Source organism: Pezoporus flaviventris, unplaced genomic scaffold (assembly GCF_033815535.1).
Source record: "Pezoporus flaviventris isolate CSIRO_AGI_PZ_B2104156 unplaced genomic scaffold, CSIRO_AGI_Pfla_v1 ptg000007l, whole genome shotgun sequence".
Taxonomy (NCBI): Eukaryota; Metazoa; Chordata; class Aves; order Psittaciformes; family Psittacidae; genus Pezoporus; species Pezoporus flaviventris.
The window spans coordinates 85,747,528-85,768,079 of NW_026892555.1; the positions used below are offsets into that span (position 1 = coordinate 85,747,528).

At 36.8% G+C, this 20,552-nt stretch overlaps 1 protein-coding gene across 2 annotated transcripts in view; it reads left to right on the forward strand.

The window, feature by feature from the left end:
* The window catches only part of EXOC2 (exocyst complex component 2), a 124,307-nt gene that overhangs the window by 69,748 nt on the left and 34,007 nt on the right, over positions 1–20,552 (forward strand). For both annotated transcript variants that reach the window (XM_061449344.1, XM_061449343.1), the window contains 10 exons: positions 719–787; positions 1,028–1,185; positions 4,103–4,224; positions 7,685–7,746; positions 10,395–10,475; positions 11,266–11,325; positions 12,138–12,199; positions 13,118–13,184; positions 16,735–16,851; positions 20,353–20,494. In XM_061449344.1, the coding sequence (XP_061305328.1) occupies positions 719–787; positions 1,028–1,185; positions 4,103–4,224; positions 7,685–7,746; positions 10,395–10,475; positions 11,266–11,325; positions 12,138–12,199; positions 13,118–13,184; positions 16,735–16,851; positions 20,353–20,494 (940 nt within the window). The remainder of the gene's footprint in view (positions 1–718; positions 788–1,027; positions 1,186–4,102; positions 4,225–7,684; positions 7,747–10,394; positions 10,476–11,265; positions 11,326–12,137; positions 12,200–13,117; positions 13,185–16,734; positions 16,852–20,352; positions 20,495–20,552) is intronic.

The window sequence follows — 20,552 nt, forward strand, 5'->3', positions numbered from 1 at the left end:
CTTTTTTAGTTTAATTTAGCTTTCTCAGTAGACTCCGCAGAAGGCTAGAACTACAAACAGGAAGACTGTTAGTCAAACCATGTTTTTCTTCAACTGTAACTGTCTCATGCAAAGCATACTCATGTTCCTCTGTTTCCAAGGAAGTGAGCAGTCCACGAAGATGCTGATTATTTTGCAGAGTCTCTTTTACAGTTAATTATTTAAAGAACATTGTCAACAGTATGCTATTCCTAAAAACAAACAAAAATCCCTCAACCCTTGTCCTCACATGTTACAATTTCGAACTGCCCTCTTTCCAAAAAGTGTTTCCTATTTCACATCAGTGTCCTTCTCTGGGCAGCTTCCAGGCTGATGAGAAAATAGATTCTTCATATAAACATGATGCAAATTTGGACTATGTATGTTTTGGCTGTCATCAATATTGCAGTGAGAAATCTTTGACCTCATGAAGCTCATATTTCTTGAGCAACTCTTATGCTTGTCTCTTTGTTTTAAATACACGTTGTTCCTCAGAATTAAATGTTAGCACGCTGACCTTCAGTAGGTAGAGTTTGAAATATATATTGACTTTGCTTGTTGAGATGCCATGAGTTATTTTTTATAATTGCATCATAAACTCATTAGTTTTCACTTCTTCACTTTGACACCCCCTTTTTCAGAATTATTTTAACAGTTGTTATGAGATACTTACACTTCTCAATTTTCTTATTTTCACAAGACTGCTGAAAAATCTGGCCAAATGGAAAGATCAAAGAAAAATGCAAGGCAAAGACAAAATGATTTCAAGGTAAGTTACGAGGAGGGAGGGGGGAACCTTGCTTTCTTTTAGCTGTCCTTCATAGCAAGATACTTTCGTGTCACAACCTTGAAAATCAGATTTCTGAAATCATCTGTGTGTCCTTACACCTTCTCATCTACTGTCTAGAGTGTGGAGTCACCTGTAAATCATACATTCCAAGCTATTGTGTATAGTAAGTACATGGCTGCAAAAAGACTTTTTGCTGGATTTTTCTTTCTTCTGATGCAGAAAATGATTCAGGAAGTGATGCACTCTCTGGTAAAACTTATCCGTGGAGCTTTGCTTCCATTCAGCCTCAAAGAAGGAGAATCAAGACAGTATGGTGGCTGGGAGATGAAATCTGAGCTTTCTGGCCAGTGGCTGACACATGTTATCCAGACAGTAAGGTAAATTGTGAATGCCCCATCCCTGGCAGTGTTCAAGGCCAGGTCGGACAGAGCCTTAGGTGACATGGTTGTGTGAGGTGTCCCTGCCCCTGACAGGGGCGTTGGAACTAGATGATCTTAAGGTCCTTTCCAACCCTAACTATTCTATGATTCTATGATTCTAAATGGATCTGGGGACCTACAAAATGATGCTATTCCCAGAATATGTGTGCTTTAAGACAAATTGTTTATTGTGTTAATCTGAGTAATGTTAACATTTTTGAAAATAGGATTACAAAAAAATTACTTATGGCAGATTTAGGATTCTGTGTGCAATTGTAATTAATAATGTCTCAAGATGTAGCCTTATTACGTGTTGATATATTCCTTACTTTTCCATAGCATCTTATGAATAAGTTTGAATGAAATATTTGTGTGGTGCAAATGAATGACACTCCATGAAGGAAATGGGATTTGTTTCTTCAGGGTAGAAAGCAATTACCTGCTTCATTTGCTACGCATTTTCCTCTCTTTGCCTAAATGGGTGAAAATAGCATGCTTCTCACTGTAGTATCATTCTTAAATCTCAATTTACTTTTACATCTGTGTTTTGGTAAGGTGATACTCCTTTCTGCTTGTAATGTCATTCTGCTTGTAATGATGTTTGTTTACAGACTTAATAATGTGCATATCATTAATTACAAAATGTCTCTTTAGTATATAGAATTTGCTTCCATTTGCTTATGGAGTATGTGAGGTTATCATTATCTTTTGGAAACTTGAATAATACCTGGAAATAATACCATGCGTTTTATCTGCAGTTTCAAGTAGGTAACAAACAAAGCACAGAGGAAGAAAAGAAATCGGTATAATCATGTATAACTACTCTTATTGCAGATGGAGCTATCAGTGATGCATGCCTGTTGTCTAGTCTGCTTAGCACTTCCCCGAAGTTTGTTGCCGGTTACATTATCTTTATTTTAATCAGCTGGGGGGGTGAGGGGGAAATCCATGTGAAATTTCTTATTCTGGCTGAATTTTATGGAAAGCTTTCAGTTTAAGTAAGAATTAACTTGGCATTTGATGAAAATGTGTAAATGAGCAAGGGAACAAGCATTGGCACCGCTGTTGCCCTTTTATGAGAAGCAGTCCACTTTCATTCATATTTCACTAAAATTCTGGAATTTTACACTTGCACATATGTGATGTTGGCTTGGAAATTTAACCAACAGGTTCTCTGATGGTTGGTTGTGCTTCAGTCCTGGTATCCGAAGTATAATCCAGGCTGAGGTTATAGGATAAATGAAGGCTGTTTTATACTTTCTGGTCACTGCTCTGGTAATGAAAAATTGTACTGAGAGCTGGGGAAATTCTCTCTCCCTCCCACTCTTTTCCTCACCTCATGTTCTTATTGATGCTTGTGCTGGCACTTTAATGAAGTGAGCTAGACTTTAAAGTGGTTGACAGTAGAGAAGAAAAGGGGCAGTTTGGAGAAGAGGAACTCAGCAACCCATGGTGGGGTATCAACCAGTGCTGACCAGGTCAGAGGTTTTTGCAGGTGCTGCATATACTTTTGTTTTCAAGGCCCCACACTGACAATCTAATAAATTCCTGTGACTCACACCAGCAATAAAGGTGAACTCTTCTCATGAAGTGTCATTTGTTGCAAAGTTATGCAATAGCTTAAGTCTTACTTTTCATTTACATGAGGTCATTATGAAGCACAGGATAGAATTTTATTCTTTTCAGTCATCTCACAAATGATTTACCGTTTTCTGCTTATATTTAAGAATGCTAAAACTTACAAAAGTAAACATCAAGGAGTTGTATTTACATATGTGTGATCTTAATTTTTCTGTTTGCTTGTATGTATTGCACAGCTTAAACTAGGGTGGTTGAACAGTCTTTCTCTTGTACCCTATTCTGTCATTGCCCAGTATGAATACATTCCACAGGATAAATTAGACCTATGGGATAAAGTGAAGCTGTTACTGGCAAGACTTTTGCCTTATTGTAAGGGTAGAAAGTTATATATTTGTTGGGGTGAGTTATGTTAGGAAAAAGATTATCTTAGGTATGTGACAGGTACATGCTCCCATAGGAATTGAATCAACTCTATGTACAGAACTTCTGTGCAGCCTAAAGTCACTTAAACTTCTCACAGATGGGTATTTACATGGCTGAGATAGTGCAGATTTATGTAATCTACTAATTCAGTAGTTACGCTGGGCAGAGAGCTGTCTGGTTAGTGGTAGGTTTACACCCAAGGGGTAAGGAACTGGGGCCTACAGATGAATGATTAGGAATGTTCCTCTTACTGCTCAAACTTGCTTGCGCCTTCTTACTCCTGTTCTTTAACATTTTCTAGTACCTGCATTTTGCTCAGTGTTAGCAGTAGGGCAAATAGCAACGATAGCACTTGAAGTGCCCTTTCTTAAATTTCCAAGAGTTGGATACAAGCAGAGAACCTCCTTTTGTGCCCCGAATTAAAGTCTCAGCACAACTGCAGCAATCAGTTATAGTTAAAAGCTGAAATGCTGTTACTTGCTATTTCTGAAGCAAAAAATGGAAATTAATGTTTCCATCCTCAGCTATAGTAGCTGGTGATTTGTGCCTGGTCGGAGTTGGGAGCAATACAGCAAATGAGTTCCTCTGCTGGTAATGTAGTAGGTGTATTTTGGCTCCTTAAATGTGTGTACTCTTGGCAATCTGATGCACAGCCACACCATCATTTATGACAGCTTGATGGCTGTTTCTGTTGTAATGCAGGTAAACAATATCTCAGAAACCCTGTTGTGGACTTAGGATTTGCTGAACGCAGAACATAGATTCATATACAGAGAAAATGTCTAAAAAAACCACCCCAAAATAACCCTCACATATCAGCTTGAAAAACCCTGAAGGTTTATACTTCAGTCTAACTTTATTTGCTTTCCAGGCTTAGTTACGAGTCTCTAACTGCACTCGAGATACCCAATGATATGCTTCAGATCATCCAGGATCTTATTTTGGACCTTCGTGTACGTTGTGTTATTGTGACCTTACAACACACAGCTGAAGGTAATAGAAGGCTGCAGGTGTATCGTTTACTGTTGTTGTTTTGGTTTTTTTTGTCTCTGATTAGGCCAGATCAAGTTCTGGAGGATAACCATGTTTGCTACAGATAATGTACTGGCAGTGGACTCCGCTGAGTTCTGTAATATCTCACAAGTTATTCAAGTATTTCGCTTTTCTGACAGAAATGTTCTTCCCTTAGTGTAATGGATACAGTAGTTTAGATCTGTTTCCTTTGCATTGAGACAGTTTTACAATGCAAGTGATTTATCTCATGATGCAGCTTTTCTATATTGGAAATATAATTTATTTTCTTTTTTGAGTTCTTCTATAAAGTAAAGAATTAAATGAGCAATGTCCCACTGCCAAGGAAAACAAAAATCCTTAGCTCTTTATGAAGTATTTTAGTTGTGTCCAAGGCCTTTTACTAGCATGATCTCCAGGATTCCTGTTGTGCACACAGCTTTTGCCATACGTGTTACTGGCCTTGCAATCCAGACACATTCTCTAAATCTAGCGTGACTCTGTGTGCATTAGAGGCTATTCGTCTTACCATCTTGTATTCAACTCTGGAACTTAAATGTGAATGAAGTAAATCTTCCAGAACTAAATGCCTCACTTAAAATGAGGACAGATTGCTTTACTATTCACTTGATCTTTTTTCCAAAAGACTGATTACACTCAATTAATTTAAAGGAAAAAAACACACCACCACCAACTCAGGATCTTTTTGGTCTTGCAGTTTAATTAGGTTTTAATTTTTAACATATGATTCATCATTATTTTGTAGGCTGACATGAAGCTAAGTGTTTTACTGAAGCCTTAAGTGTGCTAAGCGGTGTTGGCTATATTAAGCAAATTTTTAAACTTCTGGTGAACACAAATCATAAGGCCTCTGTGGTTTAATTGATACAGTATTGATATGTATAGTACGAGGAAGTCTCTTTTGCTTTTCTTCTCTTAGCACAATTGAGATCAACTCTTTTTTTTTTTTTTTTAATGCTAGGTTAAAAAATTTGAGGTTTTCTAATTGTAACATGGGGATGGTCCTGTAGAACTGGCTGTCCTCTGTCTAAGAACTGAGTGATTCCTTGGATGTCTTGACTGTTGCGAAGGAAGGATCTAGCTCCAAACCATTTTGCTGACAGCCCTTAGCTTATTAAATCTGTAAGCTATCTACCTAGCTTTTCCAGTGCAGTCCAGAGAGCTCCAATACATGATTGAGGAAGCTCTCTTCTGTCATACTAGCTTTGCCTTCTTGTTGCATTGCAACAGTAACTCAGTTCTTTAGGATACAGAGTTCCCGCTTCTTATATCCTGATTGCCAGCCACGTATATTATGTGGAGGAAAACTCTTGTGCTAGTCTATACCTTTTTTATTAAAGCAAATTTACCAGTCTGTGTGTGAATTATTCTGTTTGTTCTGAATATCTTTATTCATACTTTTCTGTCTTGAATCAAAAGAGGTCAGATCCCTTAAGTTGCTGGTATGTTATGTTGGGTGTCTTTCATCTAGCCAGTAAAAGTAGCCTTCAGTGACTGCTACTTCCATTCCCTACCAGTGAAGGAATTCTATCTATTGGCTTTAGCATCAAACAGGAGAAGAGAAAATACTCCTGCCTGAATGGTGACTTAAATTCCATATTGTTGCACTGTGTGCCTTATCTGTGGGACCCTTTTTTTTTCCTTTTGTGCTGTACCACCACCTAAAACACAGTTGCGTATGTTGAGTGTGTTTAGATAGTTTTTCTGGATAGAACCAGGTTAATTTGGCCCTTGGATAAACTGTTATTTTTAGGGAACCAGTGAAAGAACAGTTAATGAATATTCTCTTGGAGATATATAAAAGCATCTCAGATGTAATTATATCTGTAATATGTAAGTCTGAAATGTTCCTCTTGGACTTGACTCATTTCCAAAATCTCTCTGAAATATGAGCTGCATAGACTGGTGATCAAAGTTTGGTCTCATATCTTTTTGCATGTTGTAAGTTCGTAAAGGCATTCAGATCAGTTGAATTTTTTTAATAGAGCACTCTAGCTATTTAAATAGGACAAATCTGCCCACGCGCAGGGTTTTCTTCTTGTCTTATGATAAACCCATATACTCACAGTAGTCCCGAGAAGCAGCCTGTGTTCTTTCCCTCTCATATGTGATCAGTGGTCATAAAGGTCACAAAAGGCAAATTACATGGGTGCCAGACTAGATGAGTTTTACATTAATATTTTTGACTGGAATTTGATGAGCAATGAAATATGAGAAAGAAAATGATTTCTTTTGTATTTGTATCAGCTCAGAACTGAATGCAAAAGTGAGCAGCCACTGAAACATGTAAAGGCTGACCAGTGCAATCTAAAGCCTCACAAGCATATTGCTTGAAGTAAGAGGTTTACTAAGTAAGGAAATGAACATAGTTGTCATTCTGCACAATTCCTTAATACTTTTTATCCTCACAAAGCCTATACTTCCATGAGATGTAGAATTGCAGGGTATGACACCATAACTAAGCTTCTTAATTTAGCTAATTAAAGCACCAAGATAATGAAAATATCCTTCAGCATGCATTAGTTATCCTTTTTTCTTGGATTTTGGGGAGAGATAGTAATTCACCAAATTTTTTTGCTTATTTAAAGGGAGTTGCATGAGATACAGACCGTTCTGATGAGCAACTTGTGTATGAAAAACTCTGTGTCAAAGCCCCCACAAACTGCATATAGTTACTTGTTTTGTTCTGTTTACAAGTTGACTAAGCCCCCCCCCGCCCCAGAAAGCAATGATGCAGAATGCACATGTTCATAGAAGAATTTTGTTTACAATACAGGAGTTTTAGATTCATGTCCTGACTTAGCTTCTGTTAGTTTCAGTAAGCCTATAGAAGTTGGCACCTTCTGGGTAATGAAAAGCAAGCTTTTTGCGTATGCTGTCATGCATTTTTGAAGAAAGTCTAGCACTGTGGGTGCCTTGACCCTTAATGGGTACCCTGTGCCTCTTTTATAATAATTACATATGAATTAGATGTTGTCTGTTCTGCCTTTGCTAAAATGCTAGCCAGTTGTTCTTTCATTTTTAATTAAGAGCTGGAACATAATAGACTAGAGACTTGGGTTGTTAAATGCAGTATTTTGTTGTGATTAAAAATTTTCAAAAATAAAAACAAAGCCGAAAGCCTTCACAATATTCCTTTAATTTTCAGCTTTCCAGTAAAAGATGTACTTTGTGCAGCTCTTGCCATGTATCATAGATACGCTTCTCTGTGGTGTCAGCAGCGTACCATGTGTGAGTTCCATTCTTAGTCATTTGAGAATGCTGAATGCTTTGAAGCTTTTAGTGCTTTTTCCTTGTATGCCTAGTCATTGCAGTCCCAATGTCTGTGGTTTATCTTTTCAAGTTCAAGGAGTTTTTAATGATGAAAATAAATACCATCTCCCTCTCCCCACTCCTTTCACCCTTTTGCTCTGTCTTGCAGATATAAAGAGGTTAGCTGAAAAGGAAGACTGGGTTGTTGACAACGAGGGTTTGACATCATTGGTAGGTATTCTTGTGTCTGTTGGAGACACTTTCTTTGAAACCGGTTTTATTCTCCAAAACCTGAAGTATTTTTTACTTTGTCTATATGTGTATATACTGGTATCTGTAGTGATTTTTTTTTTTTTTTAGTATGAAAATATAGGAAGATAAAAAATACAAAATGGCTTGTTTGGTTACTTATTTACAGCACTCTTAACAGATACCATTGCCAAATATTTTTTTCCTGAACTTTTCAAAAATTTTTGTTTCTACTTCTTAAACTATTTTACCTGAAGCAACTTTATGCTACTTACTAGACAGCAATATTTTTTCCTGTTTTGCACCTTCAAAAGCACAAATAAAAGCTTTGTAGATTTGTGCCATATATTGAGAAACAAACAATTAGACAACAAGAAACGTAGCGTGACTTTCTGCCTTATGTAGGGTTAAATGTATCAGTATAATTACCAATGACATCTAGCATGATTTTGCTGAGATATATATACAATATTGCTTTCATTGTTAAGCATCTTATTTTAGGGATGGGTTACTGAACTAAAAAATTATTTTTGAGGTCACAACAAGTTCATTTCACATCAAAATGCTTCAAAATTTAGTAAGCACACTACCATGGAATTGGTTGGTAGCTAAATAAATAGGTCACTTATATGTTATAATGAGAAATTGAACTGAAAAACAACTAATTTAGGAGATTGCCTACCCACAAACAACAAATGACTTGAAACCAGATTCAGATAAATTAGTGAGATGTTTTCTGGAAATAAACAGTAATGAGTAATGCCTAAAACACAGCAAGCATGTTGTAGGTGTGACTTAAAAACAATCCGTGAAAGCAGAACGGGCCTGTGGGAGGAAGAGTTGCTCTGTGTGTATTATCTAAGGGAATGCTCCACAGAGTTTCTTAGGTTTTCTTACTTGCTTCTATAAATATGTGTTTGAAGCTCAGTAGGAGGGTATTAAGCAATCACATTATACATACACATTGTAGAAAAGTGTGTTATTGGGCAATTGTAGTATTATAACCAGATATGCAGCTTCTGGTCTTGGTTTCAGTTGCCACTGACTTGAGCAAGTCCCTTAACTTTTCTGGTTTTCACTTTGTTTCTTTATGGTTTTGCTGTATCCTAACCCATCTTTGTTTAAAAAGTACTTGGGTCTCTTTCGTATTTAGAAATCGCCCACTAATTCTATGTGTACAGCACTTCCCTAGTTACCTTTGAGGCCAAGGTTGAGACATGATAAATTTTCATGGTTGCAATTGATTGTTTTATCATAACAGGATTATTTATCTACTGAACAGAGTTCATTGTGGTATTATTATAGCAAAAATTGTGGCAAAAGTTAACCAGTACAAAGAAGGGCCACACCATCTCTTTGGGAATGTTTTAGGCTTAATATAGAAACTTTATTTTATGTTTGCAGGAAATACTGGTTGCTAACTCCTTTAGCATTTATATTCCAGGTAAAAGGTAGAGTAAGACACAGAACCAGTTTTCCTTGGTTTCATAATATCCAAAAAATAAGATACCTGAACAGCTTTCTTCCCCTGAGGTGTGATGTTTTATTCTGTGGAAACAAAACCCAAGAGGATTACTGCTAGTCTTTTTCTTTTAAGCGGGTCCCAAAATAATCATTACAGATTGTCTTGGTGGCTTTTTTCATGAGTTTCAGGTTGTCGTGCAGATATCACTTTTGACGGTCCACCTCCACCTCAGCAGTTACAGAAATAAAAGTTGCTCCTAAGCCTGAAGTTAGTGACATTTCCATAAACTATCCACTGGATGAAAAGTGGGTTTACATGGCTTAGAAACTCATTTGTCCACCTCCTTGATGCAAATCCAATAGGATGATGTCCCTCTTTTCTACAACAGTGACACCTCTCTGCCACACACTGCCCTGCATGATAGCTTCCTGCCTAATACCAGCAGGCAGCCTCATTTAAAAAAAAAAAAAAAAAGTGTGACTTATCAGGGAAGAGGGAAAGACAAGGAAAAACTGCCTGATGACTGATGCTGTGAACTTGTGTGCACTTTCAAAGTGAAATTGATCCATGCAGCAAGACATTGGTATTTCAGGTTTGGAAACCCGAAGGTAAAAAAAAAAAGTGCCCCCAATCCAGTGGGTGTTTTTCCTCTGTGTGAAAGCAATTTCAGTCTGGTTTTCTTAGAAACTTTTTGCTGGAATAAAATACAGAAATATCAGATATCGCAGGTGAAATTCTATCCCAACTTAGATCTAGGAGGGGAAGGAGGAGAGCGTCACAGGCATCTATAATGTAGTTGTCAATCTATGCTACCACGAACAAGCTATAAAAATCTTTCATGACCCTTTCAGAGAAGGCTGTTTGATGCAGAAGTGTCTTGTTCAGGTAGGAAAATGTGCATTGACTTATGGTAATAATTCTGTAACAAGCTTAAGTACAAAAGGACATCACTACAAAAAGGTCCATTGGTAATATATGAATTGTGGGTTTGTTTTGTGGTTTTTTGTTTTTTTTTGGGGGGTTGTGTTTTTTTTAATTCTCTCCACCCTCTACCTTATTTAGGATAATTTGGAAATAAAGAGCTTACTGTATGGCATGGACGTTTCTATAATTTTGCGTAGTATACGTTTGACATGATAAAGCTAAAAAGTCTTTTGCCTTTCAGCCAACCCAGTTTGAACAGTGCATTATACATTCCTTGCAATCTCTTAAAACTGTACTAGACTGCAAACCTGGAGAGGCCAGTGTAAGTTTCGATTTATGCATTTATTTTTGTTCTTTTTATGCTAATTACTGTTGGGTTTCATAACAAGAACTTTCAGATAATGATACAGGGGTATAAATTCCTTCTTTTTTTAATCATGAACACCCTTTTCACTGCTGCTAGCTTTTAGAATTCTGTTTGTTTCCTTTGCTGGGATAATTGTGTATGTATGGGGAAGATTGAACCTGTATTTAAACCTTTAAAGCTGTTCTTTTGAAAAAAAAGGAAAAAGCTACTAACGTAACTTTCAGGTAGCAAAAGATGTGACTTTATTTACATGAGGGGAAAAAAAGAAGGTGCCATTCCAAGGAGTTACTCTTCAGTCAGTGTTGCATCCAAATTACTTGCAGAACTTAAATTCAGTTTTTCACTTCTAAATCAGCAGTCCTCATTGTACCCACCACTTAATACCTTGAGACCACAGCTGATTGTGATACCGATGTTTTCTTTCAGGTTTCAGTTATGTAAGGAAGTTTAATACTTTTCCAAAATCCCTTGGGCTCCTTTGTGGGTATTGTTTCTCCTCCCTTATTTTTATTTTTACAGCTGGTTTGTCTAGTATCTCAGTGAACATTATTCACAAGAATCTACAGTGCATGAGGAATCCTTCTTTAGGTGCAAAGATCCTTGAAAAAAACAAAGATCTTTGAGTTGTGTCCCAGCATCCATTCCTACAATTGTGTAATCTCTTTAGGGATAGTATACCCAGGCTTTTCTTGAGAATAAGCCCACAAGAAGCTATTCTGCTGAAATATTATGCTTGCATCTTCAGGTTTTCCAGCAGCAGAAAACACAGGAGGATGTGTGTCAGCTGAGCATTGGGATCATGCAGGTAACTCGAGCAGTTCTAAGTGTGAAACTTGGTGATCAACAAAAATGTGTGCTTTGTACCCTGCCCACCTCCCAAAAGGTACCTTAAGTTGGTGACTGTGTTACTCCTCTGATATACTCTGGAAAACTGAGAAATGTTTTTCTTTAAAAGTATGTAGAGCTTACTAGCTGAATCTGATGATACTAAATCCTCAGAGGCTGACATATTCAAGTATTTTACCAGTCATGACTGTTCAAGGTTTTGCTGACAATTGAAAGACACTTGCTGAGCTGTCATTGATATACTGCAGTGAAAAGGAGCAATACTGATTTTCATTAGCTGAAGAGCTAGCTTTCAATTTTTGCATTCGAAGCCAGTATTCTTTGTAGCAAAATCTGATCCTTTTTCTTGAATACATTTGAACCATTTTTATAGTCTTCTTAAATAAGAAATCGTGAGCCAAAGCAACAAATGGATTTTAGTGATACTTCTGTGATGTTTGCTTGGGATCAACTGTTTAGATTGAGCACTTGAAAACTATTAACAATGCCTTTTCAAATGCAGATTATCACTGCATAATTTTAGACATGCATGATGAATATCACTTGGGAAAATTAAAAAGTCCTGTGTTTTTTTTAACAAGTAAACTGTGATGGATATAAAATTGAAAATATGCATTCAGAAAGTGTAAGTAAAATGTTACTGTATTTATGTTGGGTTTAAGACAGAGGCAGTGATGGTTTTCTGCTTCTATTGATTGTTATAAAAGTGAATTTAAGATTTTTTTTTTTTTTTCTGGCAGAAAATGTACTTCTTGCTTTATTGTTTTCTAGGTCTTTATAGACTGCTTGGAACAACTGAGCACCAAACCTGATGGTGACATAGATACAGCACAGTAAGTAAAATAAATAGGACCTACGTGTAATATTCTGAAAATGCAGGTGCAAGTCTCAAATTTCAGTAATGGTGGTGTTTTATCCCCTGTGGTATTTCGTACTTCTTGTGAGTACTTTTGCCTCTGGTTAGTGATGCTTAGAAATAAGAGCAGATAGTTTTTATGCTGAACCAGTTGAGTGACATCATGTAATAAATATTGTGCACAATAATGAATATGGTATTACTTATACCATTTTATTCAATGACAAGAGTTATGTGCTGTAGAAGCATGTATGTTGTTTTTGACGTGCCCTTACATGGAATGAGTTGTCCTTGTCACTAAGTAATGTCTAGTCTTGGAGAAAAAGCCGCCCCTGCCTTTCTTTTCTTCCCTTTTATTCTGACTAGTTCTGTTGGTATTTCTGCTAAATTCTTAAAAGTTTTTTTGTTCAATAATTGCTCATGAGCCACTTACATTAGAGAGCAAAATAAGTCGGAATAGCCTGAGTTTCTGAGAGCACTAATCATTTCTTTGTGAAGAGCCAGAGACTTGGCAAATACACAATATGCATTAGAAAAAGGCAAATCGACTGTGTTCCTAATGCCACTTTTTTTTTCCTTTTTTTTTTTTTCTTTGATATTTGGATGGCTGTTGGCTGGATAGGTGTAAAACCAAAATGGAATCTATGGCAAACCAGAGAAAATTAAAATGCTTTAAGAAGGAAAGGTCTGTAGCTGAAATAGTACTTTCTGTCCCCAGAGCTCCTGTAGGCTTTGTGGACATCTTAGACAAACTGAGCAACATGGCTGCTTTACTGTCTAATGCAAAGGAGCTTGAAACAATATTCTGATCTTCTGTTCCAACTGTTCTTTTGAATCCACCATGTATCAGATAATTAAAAGCACTATAATACTCACTTTTTAATAATATTCTTAGTCTTTCAGTTGATGTTTCATCTCCAGATTTGTTTGGAAGCATTCACGAAGACTCCAGTCTTTCTTCAGTAAGTTTGGCTTATGTTTTTAAAAGCTGATGTGAAAATTAAGATTTCTCAAAGTTACTGGAATGAGTCCTTTTACTGTATTGTTTCAGAGTTATATTTTTCTTTTTTAGAGAGCAACTTTGTATTCTAGAGGCATTTACTAGATACATATGTCCATAAGCATAAGAAAATAGGATATAAGGTACTATGACTGAAAAAAGGGAAATATAACCCCCATTTTCAAGAAGGGGAAAATGGATGACCCAGGGAACTACAGAACAGTCAGTCTCACCTCCATGCCTGGCAAAATCTTGGAGCAGATTCTCCTGGATGGCATGCTAAGGGGAGTGAAAAACAGCAAGGTGCTTGGTGACAGCCAGCATGGCTTCACTAAGGGGAAATCCTGCTTGACCAATTTGGTGGCCTTCTATGATGGGGCTACAGAACTGATGAACAGGGGTAGAGCAGTTGATGTCATCTACCTGGACTTGTGCAAAGCATTTGATGCATTCCCACATGACATCCTCGTCTCTAAATTGGAGAGACATCAATTTGATGGACGGACCTCTTGGTGGATAAAGAACTGGCTGGATGGCCGCATGCAAAGAGTTGTGGTCAATGGCTCAATGTCCAGCTGGAGACCAGTAACGAGTGGTGTCCCTCAGGGACCAGTGTTGGGACTGGCCTTGTTCAACATCTTCATTGCTGACATGGACAGTGGGATTGAGTGCGCCCTCAGCAAGTTTGCCGATGACACCAAGCTGTGTGGTTCGGTTGATACCCTGGAGGGAAGGAATGCCATCCAGAGGGACCTTGACACGCTTGTGAGGTGGGCTGATGCCAACCTCATGAGGTTTAACCATGCCAAGTGCAAGCTCCTACACGTGGGTTGGAGCAATCCCAGGCACAGCTACAGGTTGGGCAAAGAAGTGTTTCAGAGCAGCCCTGCAGAGAAGGACTTGGGGGTGTTGGTTGATGAGAAAATGAACATGAGCCGGCAGTGTGCACTTGCAGCCCAGAAAGCCAACCGTATCCTGGGCTGCATCAAAAGGAGCGTGACCAGCAGGTCACAGGAGGTGATTCTGCCCCTCTACTCTGCTCTCCTGAGACCTCCTTGGAGTATTGTGTGCAGTTCTGGTGTCCTCAACATCAAAAGGACATGGAACTGTTGGAACAAGTCTAGAGGAGGGCCGTGAGGATGATCAGGGGGCTGGAGCACCTCCCATATGAAGATAGGCTGAGAAAGTTGGGACTGTTCAGCCTGGAGAAGAGAAGGCTGCGTGGAGACCTCATAGCAGCCTTCCAGTATCTGAAGAGGGGCTATAGGGATGCTGGGGATGGGCTATTCATTATGGACTGTAGTGATAGGACAAGGGCTAATGGGTTAAAACTTAAACAGGGGAAGTTTAGATTGGATATAAGAAAGAAGTTCTTTACTGTGAGGGTGGTGAGGCACTGGAATGGGTTGCCCAGGGAGGTTGTGAATGCTCCATCCCTGGTGGTGTTCAAGGCCACATTGGGCAGAGCCTTGGGTGACATGGTTTAGTGTGAGGTGTCCCTGCCCATGGCAGGGGTGTTGGAACTAGATGATCTTAAGGTCCTTTCCAACCCTAACTATTCTATGATTCTACTGTTCTCTTATGGTATCTTAGTTTACCATCTTAAGGTAACTAATGAAAGTATTTTTTAAAACCATGTCTTCCTCAAACTGAAATGGCATCATTGAAATTAGTGAAAATAGCACTAGTGTTAAGACAGCTGAAGATGTAACTTTTGATTTGTCACCTTGTTATAAGAAGTGGTTTAATTATTAGTTGATTTTTAAACCCTATGAAAATACAGATATTCAGTACTGTAGTTTCCCCCCAAAAAATAAACATTACTGAGTAATTATTTATTTGACTTATTTGAATTTGGTTTTGCTTTTTGGAAAATTGGGGAAAAAAAAAAAGGGTTCTTTTCCTGACACTTTGGCTTTGGTGAATGTACTTTCTTCTAGTCTGGTAGCTAATGAAAAAAATGTAGTTATTCCGTGAAGGAAACCTAGTGAGAGCCTCTTGTGAAGTTAATATTCCTTAGTACAATTTTAAATGTTCTCAGAAGCCCAGCTTTGCTTATTTATGAAAGCAATAAGCATTCCTGCTGCAATAAAGAATCAGATTGCCAAATCACGGCAAGTTTTTTCAAGAATTTTATTCTTGAAACCCATCAATTTTGATATTAATTGCTGATAAACTACCATTTTTGTGTCTGTGGTTTCCTCATGTGTGTCATAGGTATGAAGGTTAAGATAAGAAGAAAGATAGTAACAGTTTCAGACAATGTTTGACTTCCATAGTATCATATTAATTTTTTCCTGTCAATCACACAACTCTTTATCTTCTCTTTCCTTATTGAGTAATGAGAACAGAGGTGGTGAATGATCAAAGTAAAATTCATCACTGTATTTTTAATATTCTCTTTTTTTCAGTAGTCTGTATACCAGCTGATTATAACTTAAAGTAGTAGTCAATTGAGTATCTCAGTAGTAGTTATATTGCTGGAATACATAACTGTCAGTTCTTCTGGGTCTGAAAACCATTTTTAATCAGATCTGCATTCTTATGGTGACTGCATTGCCAAATAATTTTGTTTTCAAAATATTTGCTGGTTTTGATTTTGAACTGCTGTCTGAGGTAAATAAATGTTTTGCCATTCGGAGAAGAAGAGAGGGAAAGAGGGTAGACCAAATTATTTAAATACTAGTTCTGTCTTGTTTGGTTCTTTGTTTCTTTGGAAACTGCACCTTGTTGCATCAAGGTCATGGAAATGCAATTCTGTTATTTCAAATCCAGAATGTGTTTGACCTTCTTGTATTTAAAACAAAAAAAAAGAGAGAAAAAATTTCCAAATTAATTGCTGAAATTATATTATGTACTTCTGAATTTTCTAGTATTTTAGAACAGGTGACTGTATTTGGTCAGTAGCTGTTCTGCTTCCCTAGTTTTAGCCAACTTCATGTGAAAGTGAAGATCACAGAATCATAGAATAGTTTGGGTTAGAAAGAATGTTCAAAGGTCATCTAGTTCCAATCCCCCTGTGATAAGCAGGGACATCTTTATCTAGACCAGGTTGAACCACATCCAGCCTGACCTTGAATGTCTCCAGTGATGGGGCATCTACCATCTCTGTGGGCAACCTGTGCCAGTATCTTATGGCCCTGATCTTCAGTTAATTTTATAATGGCCATAATTCTTAGCCTATTTCTTGAAACAAAGTAAAAGCCAGAAACAGCTTCCTGGAAAGCCGTCCAAACCTCATTTTTGTAACAACGCCTTAACCACAGTTCTGTATTAGTCACAGCTATTCCAGTGAATGCTCCAGATCCCATAAGAAAAGCGTACATTCAGTCATCATATTTGATAATTCACTCAGTTCTTGGTGGTTTATTGACATAAATATTTGTAAACTCCACTTTATTTATCAGCTTTTTTGTCACATGCAGAAAGTTAAAATACTATACATTTAAAGTGTTGGTCATGCTGATGCTTCTTTTCTAACTATTATACTTCTGTTAAAATAAAATTTTTAGGAACAGAGGCTTTTAATTGCACTCAGTAACTGCCGTTATCTGGAACGTCATACCTTCCTAAACATAGCTGAACATTTTGAGAAACATGGCTTTCAAGGCGTTGAAAAAATAACTCAAGTAAGTGAGAACACTGGAATGAAAAAGCACTGCTTGAAGGAAACAGTTTTTCTTTGTTTTGCTTTCTGTGGAAATTAAGTGCAAGTGTTCAGATGGCTAAAAGTATTCTTGGGTCTGCCCACTACAAATCAGTGGGACTGCAAGCATCAGTTGGATACAATGACAATATGGTTGTATATGTTCCTGTAAGGCTTAAATAGCTTGTGTAGCAAATGTGACCTCTTATTCAGGACTTCAGAAAGCTTATCAGATTTCTTAGTAAAGCTGTTTAATGTCACTGTGTTCTCTTAATGCTGAGAATAAAAGATCATTATCTCGGAAATATACTTGATAAATTATTTCATCTGGCAATCTGTGTTACTGATAGCTGTTGTTCATAAACTAATTCAGGTTTTTTGTTGTGTTTTGTTTTTTGTTGGTTTGGTTTTTGGTTTTTTTTTTTTTGGTTTGTGGTGGTGGTTTTTTTTTTCAAAGAATGAAAATGTCGAAGTGGGTGGCAGTAGCTGTCTCATTTTCCTGCCTTTTTGTAAAGATTAATCATTTTTTATGAGAAATGTTGTGACTTAATCCTTTAGGGCCATAAACCTAGTTTATTTCCAGAAACATTTGTTGATTTGAGGTAAAATGTTATCTTTTCCAATACAGAGTACAGTATTTCACTCAAACTGATGTTTCTACTGTGCAATACATCCTTAATTCCCTTCTGCCTGAATGTTGGTTGAATTTCTGTGGCTGAAGTAATTCTGAATAGCATTTAAATGGGTTTGACATGATTTGTATATTTAGTACAGTATACAAAATTACTCTAGATATTGCGGTTCTTTGCTACTGAGACAACTGAGTTGAGCTAGGTACAGTTAGTGTTGTCTATATAAGTAAATAAGACATCTGTTATGTATGTATTCAACACTGTCTTGTACAGCCACATCATAGTATCGGTACTAAAAGTCTGGTAGTTTTATAAATTACAAAATTCAAATCTTGAAGTAGCAGATTAATTGTAAATCTGTGTTAACACTTTGAAAGCGCTGACTGGCCCAGATAAGCATATATGGGACCCATCAATCAGTAATGCTCCCTGGGAGAATTTGGATAATTGGATAGAGAGCAGTTTTTGAACCCTTCACTGTTCACAGAGGTTTAGATGTGTTGGTTGATTTATTCCAGTTTTTTGTTCTGTCACCTGAACTTCTGTAATTTTTTCATTGAATTTATTATTACATAAAAAATTGTAATAAAGATTTGACAGAATTTTAGAAAAACAAAATTTGGTTTTAAGATGACTGAAACAAAACTGTACTTTTAAATTGTTAGCTTTATATATGGATTTTTAATGTGATTTTGTAGTTTATGTTGGTAAAAACTGTCCATTGTTGTGTTCTTTCTAAAGTTGCCTGTTAGCAGGGAAATCATTATTATCGAATATGAAAATACAGCAGTCATAAAATGGTAACCAAGAAATTTCCTTACGTTCTACATGGTTGCTGTTTCCATTTTTTTTCTTATTGTGCCAAATACAAATTTATATAAAATGGCCAAACTTTATGCTCTGCTTTACACACATGCCATCTTGGCACATACTTATGATACTCACCTGTAGTTATATTTAATTTTTACATAAATCTTTTAAGTGCTTTTTCATGGAGATTCTTTAGTTCAACACTGTATCATCCATTTAGTTAATTAGCAAGTGGGTGGGGAATTATCCCATAACATTCATCCTAGCTTATTGTTTAAGCTTCTGGATATAATTGTTTCCAGAGTTCTGATACTTAGATAAGACAGATGGGTTACTAGGATAGAGACTCAAACGGCTTTAATACAAATTTGAAAACTGTAGTTACAGGGAAGTTCTTAGAAGAATAATAGTGAGTGAATAGTATGGTTTTGTGAGTATTTGCCCCTCTTGAGCATCAGGAAAATGGGTATACACAATGGACATTGCTGAGGACTTCTGCTTCATTCCCCCATCCTGGGCTCAAAATCAAATTCCCGTGAATTGTTCATTCTTTCTTGTAATCTTTCCACCAGCTGAAAAACAAGTTTACCCACCATTATGTTAATTGTGCATTGAACTTGAAGCAGGTTGAAGGATGACAAATTAAAGAAGATTTATCAGATAGAAAAGCATGGAAGTGGTAATATCTCTTGTTTCAAAACACCATCTTCACCATCCCAACTTTCCTGAATCTGACAGCAACTTTGATGTCTTTTCCCTAGCACTTATGATCTGATTCCTGAAGGCTTATCTGTCTGTCTGTTCCTGACTCAAATACTGCAGTTCCCTTTCCTCTTCACTTAACAGTGTAGGCATGCCAGTGAAGAACACAGTTCAGAGACATCCCTGCAGTGAAAAATCTTCATTGCTTATTTTACAGCTTTCAGTATTAAATATTTCGAAAGGAATTATAAGGAGTTGGTATTCTTATTTTCTTTCTTTTTCTTAATTTCTGGTTTGATCTAGACCTGCCTTTTTCCTCGCATTTAAACCCCTTTGCTTCTGAAAATTATTTCATATATGCTTTTTTCCCTGATGATTGAGGAAAGTGAGAAGTAGTTTAAAGTCTTTACTTTTCTATCACTTAAGCTGTTCTAAATACATTTAAGTAGAAGTCACGTGATATTTTCCACATTTTATTTGCATTTGGCATCCATTACCATCCTAGGATACTGAATTTCTACTTTAATATTTTATGATTTGCATTGCATTCCAGAATTATTTTAGAAGCTGTAAGGTACCTATAGCCCCTGTACCTATACAGGGGGTATAAGAAAATCTTGTATAAAATTTAAAGTTTCCGATACAATAAATGAACTATGCCTATCTCTTTAGCTTTCAGTGTGGCTAAGTTGTGTGAATTACTAAAAACTGCATAGAGAGCTGTTAAAAGAGAAATCTTTGGCAGATGTTGGTAAGCTGTCCCTATGCATCTGCTGTACCAAGGTGCTTTGAAATAAAGCAATAAGGTTCACATATACTGTTTCAGAAGGCAGAGACTCCTAAATAAATCTGTGTGCCTGTTAAATACAGAGCAGATAGATAGTGAGAAGTTGAAAAATTGTAATTGGTGTATCAAGTATTATATGAAAATCTTCATGTGTCAGATTGGAAATTATTATGGGCATGTTTTAAAGCATTGACAAAACTCATTCTTTACTTGGTGCAAGATCAAGACCTCCTGATATGCAGGGAAAAAATATCATGCTATTAGACAATTAGAGTGATCTGCCTGCTTTGGCATTCCAAAAAATGTCTGCTGCTGAGCACAATAAAAAAAATAAAAATATATTGGGTAGGATGGACAGATAAAATGAAAGTTCCTAGGTTTTCATATATGTAATTATGAAACGAAAAAGTAAATGCTGCAATTTATCAAAAACTAAAAATTACATGAGGTAATTTGGGGGGGGGGGGTATGTGACTTAGTTCTTGTAGTTAATGAGCATTTATTATGTTTTATCTCTTCCTCTTTTTTTTTTTTTCCCCCCACTGTTTTTTAGGTTAGTATGGAATCCTTGAAAGAGCTGGATCAAAGGCTGTTCGAAATGTACATTGAATTCAAGGCAGATCCTATAGTTGGGTCATTAGAACCTGGCATTTATGCAGGATATTTTGATTGGAAAGATTGTCTTGTTCCAGCAGGTAAATATCAACTTATTAAATTCTGAAATTACTGTAACAGTGATTGATAGGAGCTAAA